The sequence below is a fragment of the Pelophylax lessonae genome (genome assembly GCF_965119305.1).
Source record: "Pelophylax lessonae genome assembly, chromosome: 3".
Lineage (NCBI taxonomy): Eukaryota > Metazoa > Chordata > Amphibia > Anura > Ranidae > Pelophylax > Pelophylax lessonae.
In genome coordinates this window covers 127,719,234-127,740,363 of record NC_138770.1, presented here as the reverse complement: position 1 = coordinate 127,740,363, position 21,130 = coordinate 127,719,234, and the positions used below count along the sequence as shown (strand labels likewise).

The window sequence follows — 21,130 nt, the reverse complement described above, 5'->3', positions numbered from 1 at the left end:
AAAAAAGGGGGAGGGGTATGCCTGTATATCAAAAATGATGTGCAAGTGAATATGAGGGACAATATCACTATTGGAGCTAGGGAAGAGGTGGAAAAGGTAGAGCTTCAAAGGGAAAAAACTAAAACTGGGTGTATACCATAGGCCCCCTAACCAGAGGGAGGAGGGGGAGGCGGACCTCCTATAACAGCTTGGAATGGCGGCAAGGATGGGAAGTGTCATTATAATGGGGGATTTTAATTATCCAGATAAAGACTGGGCAGAAGGAACCGCGCATTTGTCTAAGGCTTGCATTTTCTAAATGTTTCGCAGGATAATTTCATGGGTCAGATGGTGAACGCACCAACGAGAAACAATGCATTACTAGACCTACTGCTTACCAATAATACAGACCTGATTGAGGATGTAGAAATACGGGGCAACTTAGGAAACAGTGACCACACATCAATTTGTTTTTGCATAAATCACAGAAATGAGAAACACAAGGGTATTAAAAAGACACTTAATTTCAAAAGAGCTAACTTCCCTAAACTATGCTCTTTGCTAGACGACATTAAATAGGATAGAATCCTAGGAACAAAGAACACTGAGGAAAAGTGGGAGTGCTTTAAGAACATACTAAATAAAGGTATTGGCCAGTGCATTCCAACAGGGAACAGATTTAAAAGAGCTAAAACAAACCCTGGGTGGCTAAACTACAATGTAAAAATGCATATAAAAATAAAAGAAAAGGCCTTCAAAAAATACAAGGCTGAGGGGTCATAGGCAGCATGCCAACATTACAAAGAATGCAATAAGAAATGTAAGAGCACAATCAGGGCGGCTAAGATGGAACATGAAAGGCATATAGCGAAAGAGAGTAAAAAAACCCCAAGAAATTATTTAAGTATATGAATAGTAAGAAAGTGAGGCCAGAACATATTGGCCCCATAAAGGATGATGAAGGGAACTTGGTAATGAAGGACAGAGAGAAGGCAAAGATTCTAAAAAAATCTTCTCCTCAGTCTTCACAAAAGAATTGGGGGGATACAGTAACCTAGACTGTAATGTTAATGTTAATAACACGTCACAGGAAGCACCCTCATGGTTAATAGAAGATTGAATCAGAAATAGACTAGAAAAACTTAACTTAAATAAGTCCCCAGGACCAGATGTCTTACACCCGAGGGTCCTTAAGGAACTCAGCCAGGTGATAGCCAGACCAATGTTCCTAATTTTTATGGACAGTCTACTGACGGGAATGGTACCAGCTGATTGGAGAAAAGCCAATGTGGCACTAATATTTAAAAAGGGCCGAGATATATCCCTGGAAACTACAGGCTGGTTAGACTAACAGCAATAGTCTGCAAGCTATTGGAAGTGATGATGAGGGACTATATACAAGATATTAGTAATAAAAACGGTTTTATTAGTAGTAATCAGCATTGATTCACGAAAAATCGTTATTGTCAGACCAATCCATTAAGTTTCTATTAAGAAGTGAGCTACCATCTAGATGAAGGAAGGCCTGTGGATGTGGTGTATCTGGATTTTGCAAAGGCATTTGACACAGTTCCCCACAAATGTTTACTGTACAAACTAAGGTACGTAGGTATGGACCATAGGGTGAGTACCTGGATTGAAAACTAGCTTCAGGGGCGAATCCAAAGGGTGGTGATAAATGGGGAGTACTCGGAATGGTCTGGTGTGGAAAATGGGGTCCCCCAAGGATCTGTCCTGGGGCCAATCCTGTTTAATTTATTCATAAACAATCTGGAGGTTTGGATAACCAGCTCAATCTCAGTATTTACGGATGATACAAAGCTAGGCAGGGCAATAACTTCTGCGCAGGATGTGGAAACCTTACAAGAAGACCTGAACAAAATAATGGGGTGGGCAACTACATGGCAAATGAGGTTTAATGTTGGAAAATGTAAGGTAATAGATTTGGGTGCCAAAAATATGATTGCAAGTTACTCAAGAGGGGTGAACCTCTGGGGGAATCAAGGATGAATAAGGACCTGGGGGTCCTAATAGACGACAAGCTTGGCAAAGGCATGCAATGCCAAGCTACTGCAAGCAAAGCAAAAAGAATACTGGCATGTATGAAAAAGGGGATTCGCTCCAGAGATAAAATTATAATTTTCCCACTCTACAAGACTCTGGTCTGGCCCCATCTTGAGTATGCCATCCAGTTCTGGGCACCAGTCCTCAGGAAGGATGTGCTGGAACTGGAGAGAGACCAGAAAGGGGCAACAAAACTAATAAAGGGACTGGAGGACTTCAGCTATGAGGAAAGACTACAAGCATTGAACTTATTCTCTTTGGAGAGAAGACGCTTGAGAGGGGATATGAAATCAAGGTACAAATATTGTACTAGTGACCCTAGCATAGGGAACAAACTTTTTAGCGAGAGGGAATTTGAAAAGATACGTGGCCATTCACTAAAATTAGAAGAGAAGTGGTTTAACCTTAAACTGCGTAAAGGGTTCTTTACTGTTAGAGCGGTAAGGACGTGGAATTCTCTTGCAGTGGTATTAGCAGAGAGCGTCGATAGTTTAAAAAAACTATTAGAAGGGCACCTTAATGACCACAACATACAGGGGTATACAATGTACTATTGACACAAACACATACACAAACACACACACACACACATCATTGGTTGGACTGGTGTCTTTTTTCAACTTCACTAATTATGTAACTATGTAACATAGAGAAGCGTAATGAGGAACAACTTTCAGATTAGTCATGTGTATATAAAAAAAAAATGTACTTGAAGACTTTTATTAATGCCTTCTGAAATAGAGGAGTAAGGCTCCAGTGAGCCTGAACTACAGTGCCTTGAAAAAGTGTTCATACCCCTTAAAATTTTCCACATTTTGTCATGTTAGAACCAAAAATGTAAATGTATTTTATTGGGATTTATGTGATAGACCAACACAAAGTGGCACATAATTGTAAAGTGGAAGGGAAAAAATAAATGGTTTTCCAATTTTTTTTCAAATAAATATCTGAAAAGTATGACCAAGACAAGGCCACAAATCTGGCCTTTATGGAAGAGTGGAAAGAAGAAAGCCATTGTTGAAAGAAAGCCATAAGAAATCCCTTTTGCAGTTTGTGAGAAGCCATGTGGGGGACACAGCAAACATGTGGAAGAATGTGCTCTGGTCTAGAGAGACCAAAATTGAACTTTTTGGCCTAAAAGCAAAACGCTATCTGTGGTGGAAAACGAGCACTACATATAACCCTGAACACACCATCCCCACCGTGAAACATGGTGGTGACAGCATCATGTTGTGGGGATGCTTTTCTTCAGCAGGGACAGGGAAGCTTGTCAGATTTGATGGGAAGATGGATGGAGCCAAATACAGGGCAATCTCAGAAGAAAACCTGTTAATGTCTGCAAAAGACTTGAGGCTGAGGCTGAGGTGGAGGCTCACCTTCCAGCAGGACAACAACCCTAAACGTACAGCTAGAGCTACAATGGAATAATTTAGGTCAAAGTATATTCATGTGTGCCCAGTCAAAGTCCAGACCTTAATCAAATTGAGAATCTTAAAAAATTGTTGTTCACAGACGCTCTCCATCCAATCTGACAGAGCTTGAGCTATTTTGCAAAGAAGAATGGTCAAAAATTTTACTTTCTCTCTTTCTTTCCTCTTGTGAACTTCTTATAACTTACAATGCAGGTGGTTGTAATCAGAGAGCAGAGTGAAGGCTAAGGACTAACACACACAATGAGAAAATTGAACGAAAAATACCAGAGTGATATTCGGAGCGATCGTCCGATAATCTGATCATTAGTACATAGCTTTCGAGAGCCGAACAGGACAGTTCATGTGAAAATATCTGAAGGGGGCAAGAACGATGATTTTTCTCGTACAATACCAGAACAAACAATTTTCCTGTAATTAGTAGTATCTGTATGAATAAAAAATGATGTGACCAAGAGCATGCATGCTCAGAAAGGAAAGAATACATTACAATACAATAAAAAACATTACATTAATTACAAAGTTGTATTCTGTTGTACAAGAATTTTCATAACTTTAATAACCTATTGGTTTTCGATATGAGATTAGCATGCAAACAATAAAAGGGACAATTATATGTTTGATTTTCTTATCGTGTGTATTAGGCAATATTTTTGTTCTGATAGATTTCTTTTAGAAATACTCGGTCACATTGCCATCTTAAGACAAAGTGACAAGTTCTCTTGAAAGAAAAAGCCCTAACCCATCACCTTCACCATGCATCCCCACCACTCGCTGGGGCCTCAGAAAATACCCGTTGTTTCCAGGTATAAAAGGCCTACAGTCCTTCCTCCCAGAATCCAGTACTTGGGCTCAAAGAACCAATCTTAATGCCTGGACACTGTCTCATAAGAGATAAAAGGTGGTCATTAACCATCTTAAACTCTAAAACAGAGCTTAGACAGGGTTTTAACTTCCAGCCCCAATGGAGGAGAGGGAGGGTAAGTGAGTATCAGTGGGGATTTGTTCTTTCAAGAGAACCAGTCACTTTTTACAGAATGGGTAAACAGACTCTGGGGAAAATTTACTGGAGCACTCAGATTCGTGTGCAGCTGTGGATAGTAGCCAATCAGCTTCTAAATTCAGCTTGTTCATTTAAGCTTTGACAATAAAACCTAGAAACTGATTGGTTTCTATGCACAGCTGCGCCAGACTTTGCATGCTCCAGTTTTAGTAAATCCCCCCCAGAGTGTCTTTAGGTGATAGCTACAAAGCCAGGTCAGATTTCTTATTAGGCACTGGGCCGCACAGGTTTTTGGCTTATAAAGGAGAAAATAATTAGATGAACTGGTAAAGGGATCTTAACAGTTAATTAGCAGAGGACAAGGTCTATGAGTGTGTCTTAATAAGATGAAGGCTTTCCCAATATCTCTTTCATTTCTGTGGATGGAACCCTCAATCACAAACACCCGTTGTCCATGTTTTGGCTCCGTAGCCAGGGCTGGATTTCTACTTCTTGCCATCCTACGTCACTTGTCTTTGGTCATCCCCTCCTAACTCAATCAATTCTCTATCCTCATTGAAAGCTAGATGTGGGGAATCTGAAAGTAACAGATTGCCTATTCTATGCTGGTACACTTAGATATGATACCTTAAATGGAACACTTTCACATTATTTGCTGGCAGTTTGGTTCTGGGTGTACAGGCCCAGAAGGCGAGAACTGTAGGTTCAGTCAACTGTTGTACCACAATAAATGCACCAACTATAGGGACAGCAGCAATAATGATGGCACCAACAAAAAGGGTTGGATTTTGGAATCTTTATTATATGCAGAAATGTATGATTGAAAGTAAGCAAAGTGGTGTGTGGGTGGTTATGTTCCTATCTTAGCAGCCCAACTGCCCTGGACCACAATATACACTATATTACCAAAAGTATTGGGACGCCTGCTCTTACACCCACATGAAATTTTATGGCACCCCAGTCTTAGTCCGTAGGGTTCAATATTGAGTTGGCCCACCCTTTGCAGCTATAACAGCTTCAACTCTTCTGGGAAGGCTGTCCACAAGGTTTAGGAGTGTGTCTATGGGAATGTTTGACCATTCTTCCAAAAGCACATTTGTGAGATTAGGCACTGATGTTGGAGAGAAGGCCTGGCTCGCAGCTTGTGCTCTAAATCATCCCAAAGGTTTTCTGTCGGGTTGAGGTCAGGACTCTTTGCAGGCCAGTCAAGTTCCTCCACCCCAAACTTGCTCATCTTTGTCTTTATGGACCTTGTTTTGTGGACTGGTGAGCAGTCATGTTGGAACAGGAAGGGGCCAACCCCAAACAGTTCCCACAAAGTTGGGAGCATGAAATTGTGCAAAATGTCTTGGTATGCTGATGCCTTAAGAGTTCCCTTCACTGGAACTAAGGGGCCAAGCCCAACCCCTAAAAAAGACCCCACACCATTATCCCCCTCCACCAAATGATTTGAACCGGTGCACACAGCAAGGTCCATAAAGACATGGATGAGCGAGTTTGGGGTGGAGGAACTTGACTGTCCTGACCTCAACCCCATAGAACACCTTTGGGATCAATTGCAGACTGCCAGGCAGACCTTCTCTCCAACATTAGTGCCTAACTTCACAAATGCACTTCTGGAAGAATGGTCAAACATTCCCATAGACACACTCCTAAACCTTGTGGACAGCCTTCCCAGAAGTGTTAAAGCTGTTATAGCTGCAAAGGGTGGGGAAACTCAATATTAAACCCTATGGATTAAGACTTGGATGCTATTAAAGTTCATGTGGGTGTAAAGGCAGGTGTCCCAATACTTTTGGTAATATAGTGTATGTAAGCCCTGTCTGTAGCATACCCTTCTAGCAGTTCAGTACCCTGTCTTATCCCACCCTGAAGAAAGGGCTGCATTTCACCAAAGGCCCTCACTGGAGGTCATGTACATCTCACTAGAATGGCCATCAGAGTCCCCGCCGAGGAGCAGCAGAGCTACCGATAGTGCTATATAGTCTATGGCAAATGAGGGGCAATCTATGGAAGAGAACCCCAGACAGTAAAAGTGCACAGAAAATATTATCCAGTCTTGCTACAAAAACATTTTGGGGTTGATTTACTAAAACCAGGGAGTGAAAAATCTGGTGCAGCTCTGCATAGAAACCAATCAGTTTCCAGGTTTTATTGCCAAAGCTTGATTGAAGAAGCTGATGTTAGAAGCTGATTGCCTACCATGCCCAACTGTACCGGATATTAAGAAGAACCACAGTTGTAAGGGACAACTGAAGACATTTGTGGACTTTAAGGGCACATCATAAGATAGACTTGGACACAGATGTATAAAAAACACATTTATTGATTCAAAGTTAAAACCACTTATTCATAAAAAATGGTGAACATGACCAAACAGAAGGTCTAAGTCACCCAACATGTTTATAAGTAGACATGACTAGATAGTTGGTCATGTATAAAGAAAAAAATACATATCGAACAGTGCGTGGATATAAAGGTACATCTGCTCAAAGGTAGACGCGTTTCGCAGTAAGCTTCATCAGGACCAGGTACAGACAATAATTTTCTTCTCCAAGCAAACAAGGCAAAAAATTGGCTTTGGGCGGAAACAGGGAATAGATGGGACCAAAAGCACCATCAAAGTCTACACTTAGAGCAGTGAGAGATGAATATATCCCACTGGTGAAATGTAAAGCCGATGGCATATATGGGGGTCTGGTTGTTTGGGCTTTAGATTTAGTACAATATCCACTGTTGTAAGTATGGGCTCCTATACGGGATCAATATAAAGGGCATAGAATGTATCCTGACTAATTCAGTTGTAAAAACAGATGAATATTGTATATAATGTGGAAGACGAAAAAGCCCAAAATCAAAGGCTCCACATTTAACAGTGGGCCACATATGACCACCAATAGGAGGTAACCCCTGGACCAGACAGATAGGTGTCCCCCGAATGTGCAGCCCCGATGGTTTTAACTTTGAATCAATAAATGTGTTTATTATACATCTGTGTGCAAGTCTATCTTATGATGTGCCCTTAAAGTCCACAAATGTCTTCAGTTGTCCCTTACAACTATGGTTTTTCTTTTTGTCTGTCTATCAACCCCCTTGTTTGCTGGTTTGCTTGCAGATATCCAGACAACCAGAAATGTAGTTACATTTAAAGCAAAGGTTAAATATACAGTATTTACAAGCGTATTTGATATTGGCAGATGGAAAATTGCAAAGTACATAAACATTTAGGGTCATTATTTGGGTCATCACTGGCTTCTAGAGAATTAAATAAAACCTGTACTGACAATAATGTTGGCTGCCAATGCTGGCCCTCAGCTACTGAAAATGAATGATAGTTGCCTGGCTGTAAAGCTGATCCAAAGGCTACAATATTTCATTGATTTAAGAACAAGTTAGTAAGATGGTAAATCAGGCATTCTAACTTTGAATTGACCTTGACTGCTGCATGCTTGTTCCCATGGCTCAGAAAGTAGCGAGGTTGGACACACCCAGGCAACCATATATCTACAATTGGTTCCATTTAAAACAAACCTGTCAATGTTGCACAAAATCCTAAAAGAAGGGGTCTGCAAGGGAAGAGCTCACCTATCCAGCAGTGCTAAAGCCTTTGTCAATCTTTTTGGTATTTTACATATCTGGGAGTGCCTGATGTATTTGTCCCCCACTGTGCACCATGGTTCCATCCTCCCACCCCTACTTTACTGTGGAGTTGAATTCAAAGAAACTGATAAACGCTGCACTGGGATGGAGCAGAGGGAGGGAAACAAGGACTGCCATACAGGTGAGTATACAAGCCCTTTTCATGAAAGACACCTTCATTTAGGATTTTTTGCTGTCATGACCGGTTTGCTTTAAAAGCCAAGGCAAAGAATGACCTGCTACAAAATGGCCTAACCATATTTGATACGGAAGACAGGTTCACTGAATTATAATATTGTTGCCAAACTCAAACCAACTGTTAAGGCCCCTTTCACACATGCTGTCCGTTTGTCCGTTTTTCATCCATCTGTTGACAGATGAAAAACGGACATCAATGCATCTCTATGAAAAAACAGATGTAAATGGATGATCATCCATTTACATCAGTTTACATCCGCATCTGTCATCATCCGTTTTTTCAAACTGATCAAAGCTCTATTTTTTTTCTGTTAAAAAAATGGATCGGATGAAAAACGGATGTAAACTGACAAGCGGTCAGTTTTTCATCTGTTTTTCCATTGGTAGTGGATGTAAAAAAACTCATGAGCACTGATGAAAAACGGATGAAAAACTGATGAATACTTCTTCATCCTATTTGATGTGAATGAACTGATGAAATGAATGGTCCGTGATGAAATCAAAGGCCCCTTTCACACTTGCCGCTCCATCGGCGGACTCCGTTTTTCTCAGCAGGCGGATGGCAGCTCTGTCTCCGCGCTGTGTGTGGAGACAGAGCTGTCAGGTTCCTGCTCTTCTCTATGGGGGAATCGGATGAGAACGGATCGCCTGTCTATTCTCATCCGATCCCATCCAATCGGATCCGACAGACGGATGGAAAATAGGGTTTCCATCCGTCCAGATATGACAGACAGGATTGGATGTCAGCGGACATGCCTCCACTGACATCCGATGCTCCATAGAGATGCATGGGGCATCCGTTCAGATCCGCCTGAAAAACGGACAGGCGGATCTGAACTGTCCGCAAGTGTGAAAGGGGCCTAAGGGTCATATACAAATAAATGATCATCACTGGTACATGTGCTTATTATCTTCCTCTAAGCGGGTGCTTTTTAATACTTGGGTCAGATTTAACTGTATAGTAATTCAGCAGTAATAATCACACATGATACACAAAGCTCCAAATATTGCACTGCAAAAGATAATGTCCATTTTGTCTTCTTCAGTTTCTTCTTCCTTCATAGACTTGTAATTTTCTTGTAAGCTCATCTAGTGGGTTTTGGTTAAGAAAAAAAGTAAATTTATATATCATGAAATAGAGTTTCTGCAGTGAAAATGTTGATGACAAGAAAGCTAATTTCATGTGAGGCTGCAGATGGAAGCTGCCATTCTCTAGCTCCCATAATGCATGCTAATTCTATATTAAATTGGCTATAAAGGCAAAAGGTTTTTACCTTAATGTATTCTTTGCTTTAAGGTAAAATCCTTTCAAAACCCGCTCCCCACTGCCCCCCTTAAACACTTACCTGAGCCTGTTCTCGATCCTGTGCTGTGCCCGTCTGCAGCAGCACTTTTTACCTCTCTCCCTTCTCACAGGAGAATCAGCAGCAGCGAGAGCCATTGGCTCCTGCTACTGTCAGTCAAATTCTGTCCTGTGAGAAGGGAGGGTGCCAGCCACACTGCATGTGTCTAAGGATCAAGCCCGCAGGAGTGCCCCTATGGTAAGGGCACTAGGAGAAAAGGAGGGGCCAAGATCGCCAGTGGGGGATCCCAAAAGAGGGAGTTCCAGGTTGCTGTGGGCAATACCATTGCACAAAGCAGGTAAATATAACATGTTTATTTATTTAAAAAAAAACAAATACAATTTTCAACCACTTTAAAGTGTATGTAATGTCAATCTTTTTTTTTTTTTTTTAATGTGGTATAGAATGGGAATGTGTCAGAACCCCTGTGAGATTTCTACTGCTATCTGTGTCTGTGGAAATTCACCACTCTGCAAAAAATGATAGGAAACCTGAAATTGAAACACTGTACTCCGCTAATCACAGGCACTGAAACAATTCCCAATCTGTGCAGCTGCGGATTGGGAAATGTCTCAATGCCTGTGATTAGTGGAGTGCAGTGTCGGCTTCCTGGTGGGATCGGCAAGTGGGAACTTTAACACGCAATGGCAATTTTAATGCAAAAAAACTCACCACCATGTCGGATTTTTTTTGACCAAAGGATTTACTTTCTAAAGATCAGTAGTGTAATTGATCGGAAATCGTTAGAATAATCAACAGCGCATGCTAAAATGTAACCCCGGAAGTCAATGCAACAAGCAACAAACAGAAAGATCTTTCTCATTGCCTCCTTATCCAGTGCCATTTTTGCCAGCATAGATATTGATACTTTCCTCTTCCTCTGAGCATCCATAGCTAGACCACAATCCACGACTATGCCAACAGAATACAGAATATACTGACTTCTCCAACAAAAGATGTGGCACGCATGGCAACAATGTATGGCGTGTTTCAGTGGGAGAGTTCCCAAAGGTCAGAAAATTCTTACATAATTTCTAGTGTTAGTGCCAGTTCACACTGTTCCGACTTGTAGGGGACCGTGCTCTGCAATTGGAACCGTTCTAATAGGAGTGACTCAAGTCGCTCCGTCTTAGAAAAAGTTTCCTGCACCTTTCTTTTGCAAAGTCGGAGCTGCTTGCATCGACTTCCAATATGTGAAGTCGTTGCAAGCCGCGCCGAAGTCGCGGTGCACGGGCGACGGCATTAGTCGCCCGAAGTCGTGTCGCCCTAGTGTGAACCGATACTTAGTATAATCGATCAAGGAAAAATGTACTGTTTATGTTGTTATCGATTGATAATATGTTGATAATTGGGAGACATCTGTTGATACAATGATGGTATTATCGCATGCACGTTCAACAGTTTTTTTTAGATTCCAACTGATTTTTACTAACGATTTTCTAACCGTGTATGGCCAGTATAAGAGGCAAGGATTAATATGCAACTGTGGACAAATGTTCAGGTGACAATTTTGTTGAAGATGGGATGTCTCCAGCACAGGACATGTAGGGAAATCTCCCCAGGAGGACAAAGATAGCAAAAAAAAAAGCCTGCTAGTTTTGGCTATACATACAATTCTATCTATCCATCCATCCATCCATCCATCCATCCATCCATCCATCTATCTATCTATCTATCTATCTATCTATCTATCTATCTATCTATCTATCTATCTAATCAAACATATGCCACATGTGTGACCAGGACCAGACTGGTTTACTGGGATACCGGGAAATTTCCCGGTAGTCCGGCAAGGCTGCCTGCCCTGGGGCTGCTTTGAGAGCAGCAGCGCCCATAAAAAAATATGGCTGTGGCCTCTGCATCTCCTGTACCAAGTCCACAGCCTCTGACATGTCCTCCTGTACCATGTCCACAGCCCCTGACATATCCTGTACCATGTCTGCAGCCTCTGCCCATCTCCTCCTGTACCATGTCCGCAGCCTCTGCATCTCCTGTACCATGCCCACAGCATCTGACATCTCCTCCTGTACCATGTCCACAGCCTCTGCATCTCCTGTACCAAGTCCGCAGCCCTGCATCTCCTGTACTATGTCCGCAGCTTCTGCATCTCCTCTACCATTTCCGTAGCCTCTGCATCTCCTGTGCCATGTCCGCAGAATCTGACATTTCCTCCTGTATCATGTCCACAGCATCTGACATCTCCTCCTGTATCATGTCCGCAGCATCTGACATCTCCTCCTGTACCATGTCCGCAGCCTCTGACAGGTCCTCTTGTACCATGTCTGCAGCCTCTGACATCTCCTGTACCATGTCCGCAGCCTCTGCATCTCCTGTACCAAGTTTGCAACCCCTGAATCTCCCGTGCTATGTCCGCAGCCTCTGTATCTCCTGTACCATGTCCGTACCCTCTGCATCTCCTGTACCAGTAGTTTGTCACAGACTATTTTCTCCATTCTAGGTAGGGTTGCCACCTGTCCGGGATTCACCTAGACAGTCCGGGTTTTGAATCATGTGTACGGGTTTCAGACCGCCTGAGACCCAGACACATTATTTGCATGTCAAATCGCATGTCAAATCGGTCCAATGTGAACGTGGGCTTAGCTCCAGTTTGGAAATGATGAACACAGAACCTAATGGGAGTGTTGATTGCCACTTTAAGCAAGCTGCTAGCAGCATGCTTGCAACCACTTCCATATATTTGTGGTTTAAGATTGTATATATAATCATTGCACAATATAGTGATCATTGTTGGTAAGGTTTAAAGTGTAGAGGGAATGATTATACTTAGGCAGGTTTCTCAGAGTGGTGGCTGAAGGTTGGCTCTTTACTAGAGTAGGGATTAGGTGTGCAAGAAAGCAGGCACCAAAAGGAGAACATATGAAGTCCAGATTTCATTTTATTCAGAGTCTTATATCATAAATTCAATGTGTTTCGGGGCTTCAGAGGGGCCCCCTTCATCAGTGATGATCACTCCACATGCTGGTTAAGCAGCCCAGGCAGTTTCTTTGTTGGAATTCCACTTAAAGCGGTAGTAAAGTTAAACAAAAAAAAGGGTCAGCCCTGATAGTTTAGGCTATAATGTGCTAGTACTTAGAACGGATCCCTCCAATGGCGCCCTGTGGCCGCTGCCAGAGATTCCATCTTCATCTGGTTTTCTTCTGGGTTTGTGGGCTCTTGCTGCCTGATTGGCCGAACCACAATAATATCACTCCTGCGCACGGCACAGAGCTCTGAAGGATGGCACGGGTATGCTGTTCCTTCAGAGCGCATGCGCTGGCGATGTCACCGGCTGCTACTTTCTGGAATATTTCCTAAACAGTGCACGTTTAGGAGATATCCATTCTACCTACAGGTAAGCTTTATTATAAGCTTACCTGCATGTAAAAATAACCAGAGAGTTTACTACCACTTTCATGCTTAAGCAAATGAACTAGCTTGTATTTTTGGTATCCCTTTCTTTTTCTTTTTTTGTTAAAGATAAAGGCTATACCTGTATGCATATACCCATACACAAAATAAACTTTACATGGTAATAAAACAGTCTTTTTCACTTTGCAAACTGCTGGTATACTGGTCAGTGTTGGCAGCCATCAGTATTTTTACTGGCAGCCAGTAAAAAATGGGCAGTTTTCTCCTGCCAGTGACAGCAAAAGGTTGCCAGTAAAAAATATGGCTGCGACGCTTGGTTCGGAACTGTACGTAGCCAGTCGAGACCATCCAAGTGCCTGGTATAGTGTGTTTGGGTGTTGGCGGGCGGAGGGCGGGTCTGGCGAAGGAGGTGCCTGAGGGTGTCGTGTGATGTCATGGTGCAAGAGAGCCCAGCGGACCAGCTGGATCTTCCAATGCGAGTCTGCAGGACGGAAGCAAGGCAAGCCGGGAGTGGGACAGTCAGTGCTATTTGGACTGGAGTGGACTGAAGGGACCACCTGGTATGGAGAGAGACTGTCACTGTGACTCAGGAGGGGATGTGTGGTGTCAGTGAGGTGTCATCATCATCATCATCATCTGTACTGCGGCACACTACTGTCAGTGTCACTGTGAGAGTCAATTTCATATGTGCGTGTGCGCCCATTCTACTTTTTTGCCCTCCTGAGTCCTGTCCCTGAGTTACTTACTTACTATATCAAAAACAAAATAAGAAATATGTTTTTTGCCTTAATATCTAGCTTAAATCATATTGCTAATTGCATATTGTATTTGTTTGTAACATAAATACTAAAATTTGCACCTAAAACAGTAATTTTGTAACTTTTGAAAATGCCAGTAAAAACTTGCCTGTGTCAGCAAATTTTAGGTGTCACGTCAGTAAATTTCAATCTAGTAGGTTGGCAACACTGATACTGGTGGTGGCTGGTTTCTATGATTTGAATAACTGTTGTGGCTCGCAGGTCTCGCTAGAGCTTTGACACCTGAGTTTGGAAAGCCCATGCTCAGTTAGATAGACTTATGTGTATCTGATCTAATATCTTCAGATATCATTGGAATGTTGGTGCCTACGCTCGATACAGCTGTGTGTTAACTCACATTGGAACATATGCAGATATATGTGCCTGTTTTAAAGAAACAAAAAAATATCAGGTAAAGGATATGTTTTGAAGTCAGAGATTCAATGTAAGTGTTCACTTTGCTTTGGAAGGCAATCAGACTTTCACATTTGCAAGGGTCCTCTTTTTGTACAATCCTCCTTGCTTCCTCTATAATAAAAAAAAAAAAAAATAAGAGAAAGAAAAGGAAGGGTTAAAGGCTGCATATTTTATTTCTCTTAAGCATCTTAGATAATTTATAAAGAATCTTACATTTTAAAAACTGTGAAAATGTAGAGTACGTTCACCCAAAATTGACTTCTCCATTTTGGGTAGAATTGGGCAGACCTCAATCCCCTATGGGTCCTCCCTTCTGTATATTCCCAGTGGAAGGAGGAGGACCAGACCCATTCTTCCTCCCATTACCTCCGCTACAGTCTTATCACATAACTGCCATTACAAAAAATGTCCAGCACGTTGAATGGAATCACTGAGACCTTGATGCTACTGCAGACCAGCTACTAGAATGGTTGAGTGACACATCCTGATGACTGATGTGTCCCCCTGCACAGCTCTGAAGGGTTATCTATGACATCTAAGCATGATTATAATGCTAAGATAAGTGCATGCTGTTATGGAATCGGTATAGGTGGGTACTGGGAAAAGAATATGCCCAACACAGAGAGGGATAATAGAATACCCACTGGAGGGAATGCCTAGTAAGAGGGGCCAATGGTCCAAAGATGACCCTGGGGTCTGAGCAATAAACTTCTGAGGCCACACCCCTTGTTGACACTAGCTTACACTCTAAATGGTAGCTGGACTCTTGTTGTAAATATATGCCACCCACAATGATTCAGACTTACGTGAACAGGTCCTCTTGTCTGGGTTGAGAGAGTATCCAGCACGACACTTGCACTGATAGGAGGTAGCAGTGGCCACACAGATTTGCTCACAGTCATATTTCCCCAGAGCACATACATCAATGCCTGTGGTGTAAAGACACAATCAATATTGTTGTGGATGCACTTACATGTATTTTATAACTTTCCGCCGCAGTCCAAACTATGGCCCTCCAGCTGTTCAGGAACTACAATTCCCATCATGCCTAGTTATGTCTGTGAATGTCAGAGATTTACAATGTCTCATGGGAATTGTAGCTCCAGCACAGATGGAGGGCCATAGTTTGGACACCTTTAAAGGGAACATAAAGCCTTGATTTTTGCACTGGAGTAAAAACTACTGCATGGGGTATGATCTGTCCAGCCATGGATCCATCAAATTACAGTGAACGGGTAACCAACTGATTCTGATCCAAGAAACATTTGAGGATCTCTGAAGCTACAGATTACTGTATGTTGTTTGGGAATGAGAAATGACTGATATGATAACAAAACAATATATACTATCCTATACTACAGTATAATATATTTAAAAAGTAACTTTTGCTGAGAAAAAAACAATCCCCTCTGAGTGAGTGATCTATGTATTGCAAACTTTGTTGCAGATTTCTACCTGTTTCTGTTCTTAACCATTTAAGTCCCGGAGGATTTGGCTGCTCAAAGACCAGGGCCTATTTTGTGATTCGGCACTGCGTGAATTTAACGGACAATTGCGCGGTCGTGCAACACTGTACCCAAATGAAATTTACGTCCCTTTTTCCCCACAAACAGGGCTTTCTTTTGGTGGTATTTGATCACCTGTGCCATTTTTATTTTTTGCGCTATAAACAAAAAAAGAGCATCAATTTTGAAAAAATAACAATATTTTTCATATTTTTTTATATTAAAATTCCCCCCCAAAAAAAAGTAAAAATCAAAATTTTTTAACATTTTAGGCCAATTTGTTTTCTGCTACATATTTTTGGTAAAAAAAATCGCAATAAGCGTATTTTAATTGGTTTGCGCAAAAGTTATTGCATTTACTAACTAAGGGAAAGATTTATGTCATTTTTATTGTTTTTTTTTAACTAGTAATGGCAGCGATCTGCGATTTTTTTTTGCGGGACTGCGACATTGCGGCGGACAGATCGGACCCCTGACTAACTTTTTTGACATTTTTGGGGGTACCAGTGACATTACTACAGTAATCAGTGCTATACATATGCACTGTTACTGTAAAAATGACACTGGCAGGGAAAGGGTTAACTTTATTAGAGATTCAGGGGTTAAGTGTGTCCCTAGGGGCGTGCTTCTCACTGTCAAGGGGCGTGGCTTTTGATGTAACCACAGAGACATATGACCCTACATAGCAGGATCGTATAGTCTCTGCTGTTACACCAGGGAGAATGACAGGCGGCTGTGTTTACATCAGCCGTCTGCCTTTCTCCCTCTCCAGCAGGAGATCGCGAGTGACCGGCGGACATCGGAGCCGCCGGTCACTCGCGCTGGGATGGCCGTAAACGAGCGGGGCAGGAGCGTGCCTCCAGCGGCACGCGTGTGCCCCCTACATGCTCCTGGGCGAGCGACGTAGTACTACGTCGCTTTGCCCAGGAGGGGCTGACTGCTGCAGTAAATGTACTTGCGGCGATCGCAAGCGGTTAAAGAGGAACTGCAGTCTGTTGAGCTGCACGTAGCCTCGTTTTCATTGTGGTACGTGGAACGCATACCGCGTCATACCAGGAAGCTCCGTGCAGAGAGCGGGCGGAACCTTATTGGCGTCCTGCAAAGCTTCCTAATATTTGCACATAGCGGTATTCCACACAATTTTAAAACATTGTACCACCAATGTTTTATTTTATATTACGATTTTAAAGCACTGTTGCCCTTTTTTGCTGAACTTTTAAAAATAAACATGGATTTACTTACTACACCATGAGGTGTGCCATATTCTTGTTTTAAATACACCAACCAATAGGAGAATCCAGGACCACCTGGACACGGACGGCTGGGACCCCGCTGGACGCTCACCTTACAAGCCTCATTGACCCACTTATCGTAAGACATTGGGGGTCAACACCATCTGGTGAGTTTGCATTGCCTATCCTATTCACACAGGAACACGGAGGGTGACACCACCATTGCACTGTTTGTTTTGTTGGTTTGAAACACCGTCACTGAAGCTAGAACATTCATTTTGGAATATAATATATTTTTTTGGACTATATGGACACTATTTATTCACCTAATAACACTGTTTGGAATTTTTTCTTTTTAACACCAGTATATATATATATATTTTTTTTTTTTTAAGGTATTATTGGTATTAGATACCACACGATTTGAATAATATATTCTATTATGTATGTGTAATTTTAATATTATTTACTGCAAAGTCACAATAAGCACAGCATTTGCTGTAACCAACACATGGGAAAAAGTGTATAGGTGCTACATATATACCTTTCCATCTACAGGATATGCGCTGTGGGTAATATCCATATATTACTCAGTGTCACAAAAATAACCGCAGGGTTGTCCACAGCAGCAATTCCACAGTCAAATTTTGACTGCATATGGTGTTACAACCAATACACCTGGTATCAATAAATTCACTTTGTTCCATTTGCACAAATACACCCTTTTTTTTATATATAGTACTTTTTAAACACCAACCTGCTCTAGGATATGCGCTGTTGAGTAATATCTATTATTACGCACACATCCATGTTCACCCCTAGGGGTCATTCACAGCAGCAATCCCATCTTTATATCTTTAAATAGTGATTGGCGCGAGTGTTTTCCCATACACTTATTCCCATCAGATGGGTTTTGCAATCCAATACTAAATCTAAAACCCACTTGAAGTAGGTCAAATGCAGGTCAGAAAGAGGTCCTATGCAAGTCAAATGCACCTGTCAGTGGATTCTGAATGATCTCCTCTCAAACTAATGTCAAAGTCATGCCATTTGCACAAGCCCAAGCCAAGCGATGCAGGCTCCTAAAGTGGGACTAAACGTAACATCAAAAACTGTGAACAGACAGCTCCTCATTGCAGAAGAGACATGCTATGCTCGTTGTTTTCTATGTACACTGAGCTTTCACATTCCCAGTACACTCTAGCTGTGCTAGAATGACTGACTCTTTTGTGCATGTGCAGGCTAACGTCATCCCCAACTGGCCAATCAAAAGGTCGAAAACCCATCACCCAGAAGTAGCCTGGGGAAAAGATGACAACAGCCGACAAGGGGTATAACAGCCACATTGCTGGAAGGTGGAGGCGAGCATTTTTGGGAGTTTAGTTTCAGCGAAAGCTGTAAAGCCCAAAAACAAAAAATTTAATATACTACAGCTTAGCAATTATTAGATGTGGTGGATACATTTGTTTTCCTTTTATTTTTTATTTATTTTTTAGCCTTTTTCCTTTTATTGTCACCCATTGATCTGGCCAGCAAGTCTGGTATTTTTTAACTTCCTCTCACAGACTATGTTGTCCAGTAAAAGTGGCATTTAGAGTGTTGAGAAAAACCATTTACCACTGAGAGGGGTGCATACAATGGCCAGCCTTCTGTTCATTTATGTTAAAGCTTTATCTCACTGTTACTGTAATTGCTTAAAAAGTGTTAACTGTTCAGCTTTAAAGTGCAACTAAAGACAAAACTTTTTTTTAAAGTTTTGGATAGAGTGGAGAGAGATCAGAGCCCCTGTCAGTTTTTATTGCTATCTGTGCCCTCGTTAAGGAGATTCAGGCCCCCGTTCACATTGCCGCGATCCGACTTCCCGGGGCGACCTCCGAGGTCGCAGTGCGAGCAGCGCGCCGCGACCTCGGAGGGGCCGGCACGGACTTCATAACATTGAAGTCTATGACGGTTGCTCCGGGTCGCCCCAAAGAAGCTCCGGACCCTTTTTCTAAGTCGGAGCGACTTGTGTCGCTCCTATTAGAACGGGTCCGCAGCTTCCCTATGGAAGGCGACCTACGGCGTCCTGTGAGGCGACCTGTGAGGTCGCCTCACAGGTCGCCCCAGTGTGAACGGGGACTTACCCTCTCTATTTGTCCTGTTTACCATTAATATTGAAAGTGAAAGTAAAAGAAAATCCCACATTTTGGGTTGTCCCCAGAATATAATAAAGGGATAATCTTCAAACGGTGACCACAAGTTTTGGTGACCTGGGGGTTTCCAAAGAATTCTCTTAATTTGCAGAGATTTCCTCTCACTTCCTGTTTGGCTGTGGGACAGGAAGTGAAGGGAAATCTCAGCAATGGGACACAGATGGTGGGGAAAAAAATCTGACAGGGGTTATAACCCTCCTTTACTCTATCTAAAATGAACAAAAAAGTTTTGCCTTAGTTCTACTTTAATTAATTAGTCAAGTCCATCTAAAGACTCGTACATACAACCAGTTTTTTTTATTTTTTCGCTCAACACATCTCAGATCGGAGCCACTGTACCAACAATCCAATGTTAGTACAGCAATCTCCCCTGCTCTTCTATTGTCTATTATTGTCTCTCTGGTCAGAGCACTTTGGTCATCCATTGGCTGAGAGCACTGATTGGGAGTCGGTCGGCAGAACTTTTGTAGTCATGAGCCGTTGACAGAGCAGTCAGCTTCTGTTGGACTGGCTGCCATACACACGGGCCTAATGTTGGCTGGTTTCTATTAAACCGGCTGACATTTGGCCCGTGTGTACTAGGCTTTAGTTTGCTATTGCATCTAGCACCACTCTCCACAGATTGAAAATGCTTCTAGCCAAAGGTGTCTCAGCTGGGCCTTCATCCAGAGTGGATATGCCCTAAGACAGGAAGTGTGTTACTGGCTGGATTACAAGATGAAAATAAAAAACATAAAAAAAATAAAAAAAATAAAACAACAACAATGCAGCCACTACATTTGAGGATTGATAAATTGCAATATATTCTATTTTTGTTTTTGGATTTAATACCACTTGAAATTTAGGTTGAATTGTAGCTTGTTCAAATTGGTTAGTTTACTCCTATTTATTGTCCTTTAAAATGCATTTCTTACGTGAACAGGTCTTCTTGTCAGGATTAAGAATATAGCCGCTGCGGCACTTGCACTGGTATGATGTAGCCGTTGCTACACATATGTGTTCGCAGTCATGTCTTCCATTGGCGCAAAAGTCTACACCTAAAAAAAAAAGCCATAAAATGACATGCTTATGTTGATTCTTTTACCATTTTTAATACGCTACTGTAAAATACACTGATTTAAAATACATCCATAAATTATAACTGTAATATGTTTGAGATATATATATATTTTTTTAAAATATAATTATTACAACCAATTTGTTAAAGTTCACACTTTTCAGTTTTCACCCTGGAATACTGCCTATTATGTGCTGGGAGGTATTATATACTTTCTATTTGTCTCTAGAGGGGCAGGGGCAGACAATCAGATCCCCCTAAATTATGACCCTTATCAACAAAAATATCACAGGCCAGACCCCCATTCTACATACATCACTGAAATATAATAATAAAATATGACATACTAGTGATGGATGAAAGTTTTTTTCAAGTCTTTCTTAGCTTCTCAGCAAATCTGGTGCATGTGTCAGAAGAATGCAAGGATTGAGTGAATTGTAGGCCTTGTGTGCTGGCTATGGCCATCAGCACTTATATAGATCTAGGACTGTACAGCTTAGAATTGAACATTTTATTATAATATAATGTACTTTTTTTCCCCCAAGGATATATAAGATCAGATTGATCTAATAAAGTAAAGTTGTACGTCTTTGAACAAGGCGTCTGAGATAGGAGAACCTTTGAAGTGTCACAATCCACATTTTATTCTGTCACCAGCCCCAGTGGGCTCTTTATAGGCAAACATTGAGAGTGAGCCTCAGAGAGATAAAGCAGAAATTTCAACTTAGAGCAAAGCCCAACCTGACACAGTAGGATCAAAGGTCTGTAGAGAATTTACATACTGTATATTTTCATATATATATATACAAGTGCATCTCAGAAAATTAGAATATCATCAAAAAGTTAATTTATTTCAGTAATTCAATATAAAAATTGAAACTCATATTTTTGATAGATGCGTTACA

At 41.7% G+C, this 21,130-nt stretch overlaps 1 protein-coding gene across 1 annotated transcript in view; it reads right to left on the bottom strand.

Annotated features, from left to right (window-relative positions):
* Window positions 1–9,279: 9,279 nt before the first annotated feature.
* The window catches only part of MATN3 (matrilin 3), a gene marked incomplete at its 3' end in the record, with an annotated part of 48,502 nt that continues 36,651 nt past the window's right edge, over window positions 9,280–21,130 (bottom strand). The window contains exons 3-6 of the mRNA XM_082250792.1: window positions 20,083–20,205; window positions 15,046–15,168; window positions 14,181–14,350; window positions 9,280–9,402 (exon numbers count right to left, since the gene is read on the bottom strand). Coding sequence (XP_082106918.1) covers window positions 9,280–9,402; window positions 14,181–14,350; window positions 15,046–15,168; window positions 20,083–20,205 — 539 coding nt within the window. The remainder of the gene's footprint in view (window positions 9,403–14,180; window positions 14,351–15,045; window positions 15,169–20,082; window positions 20,206–21,130) is intronic.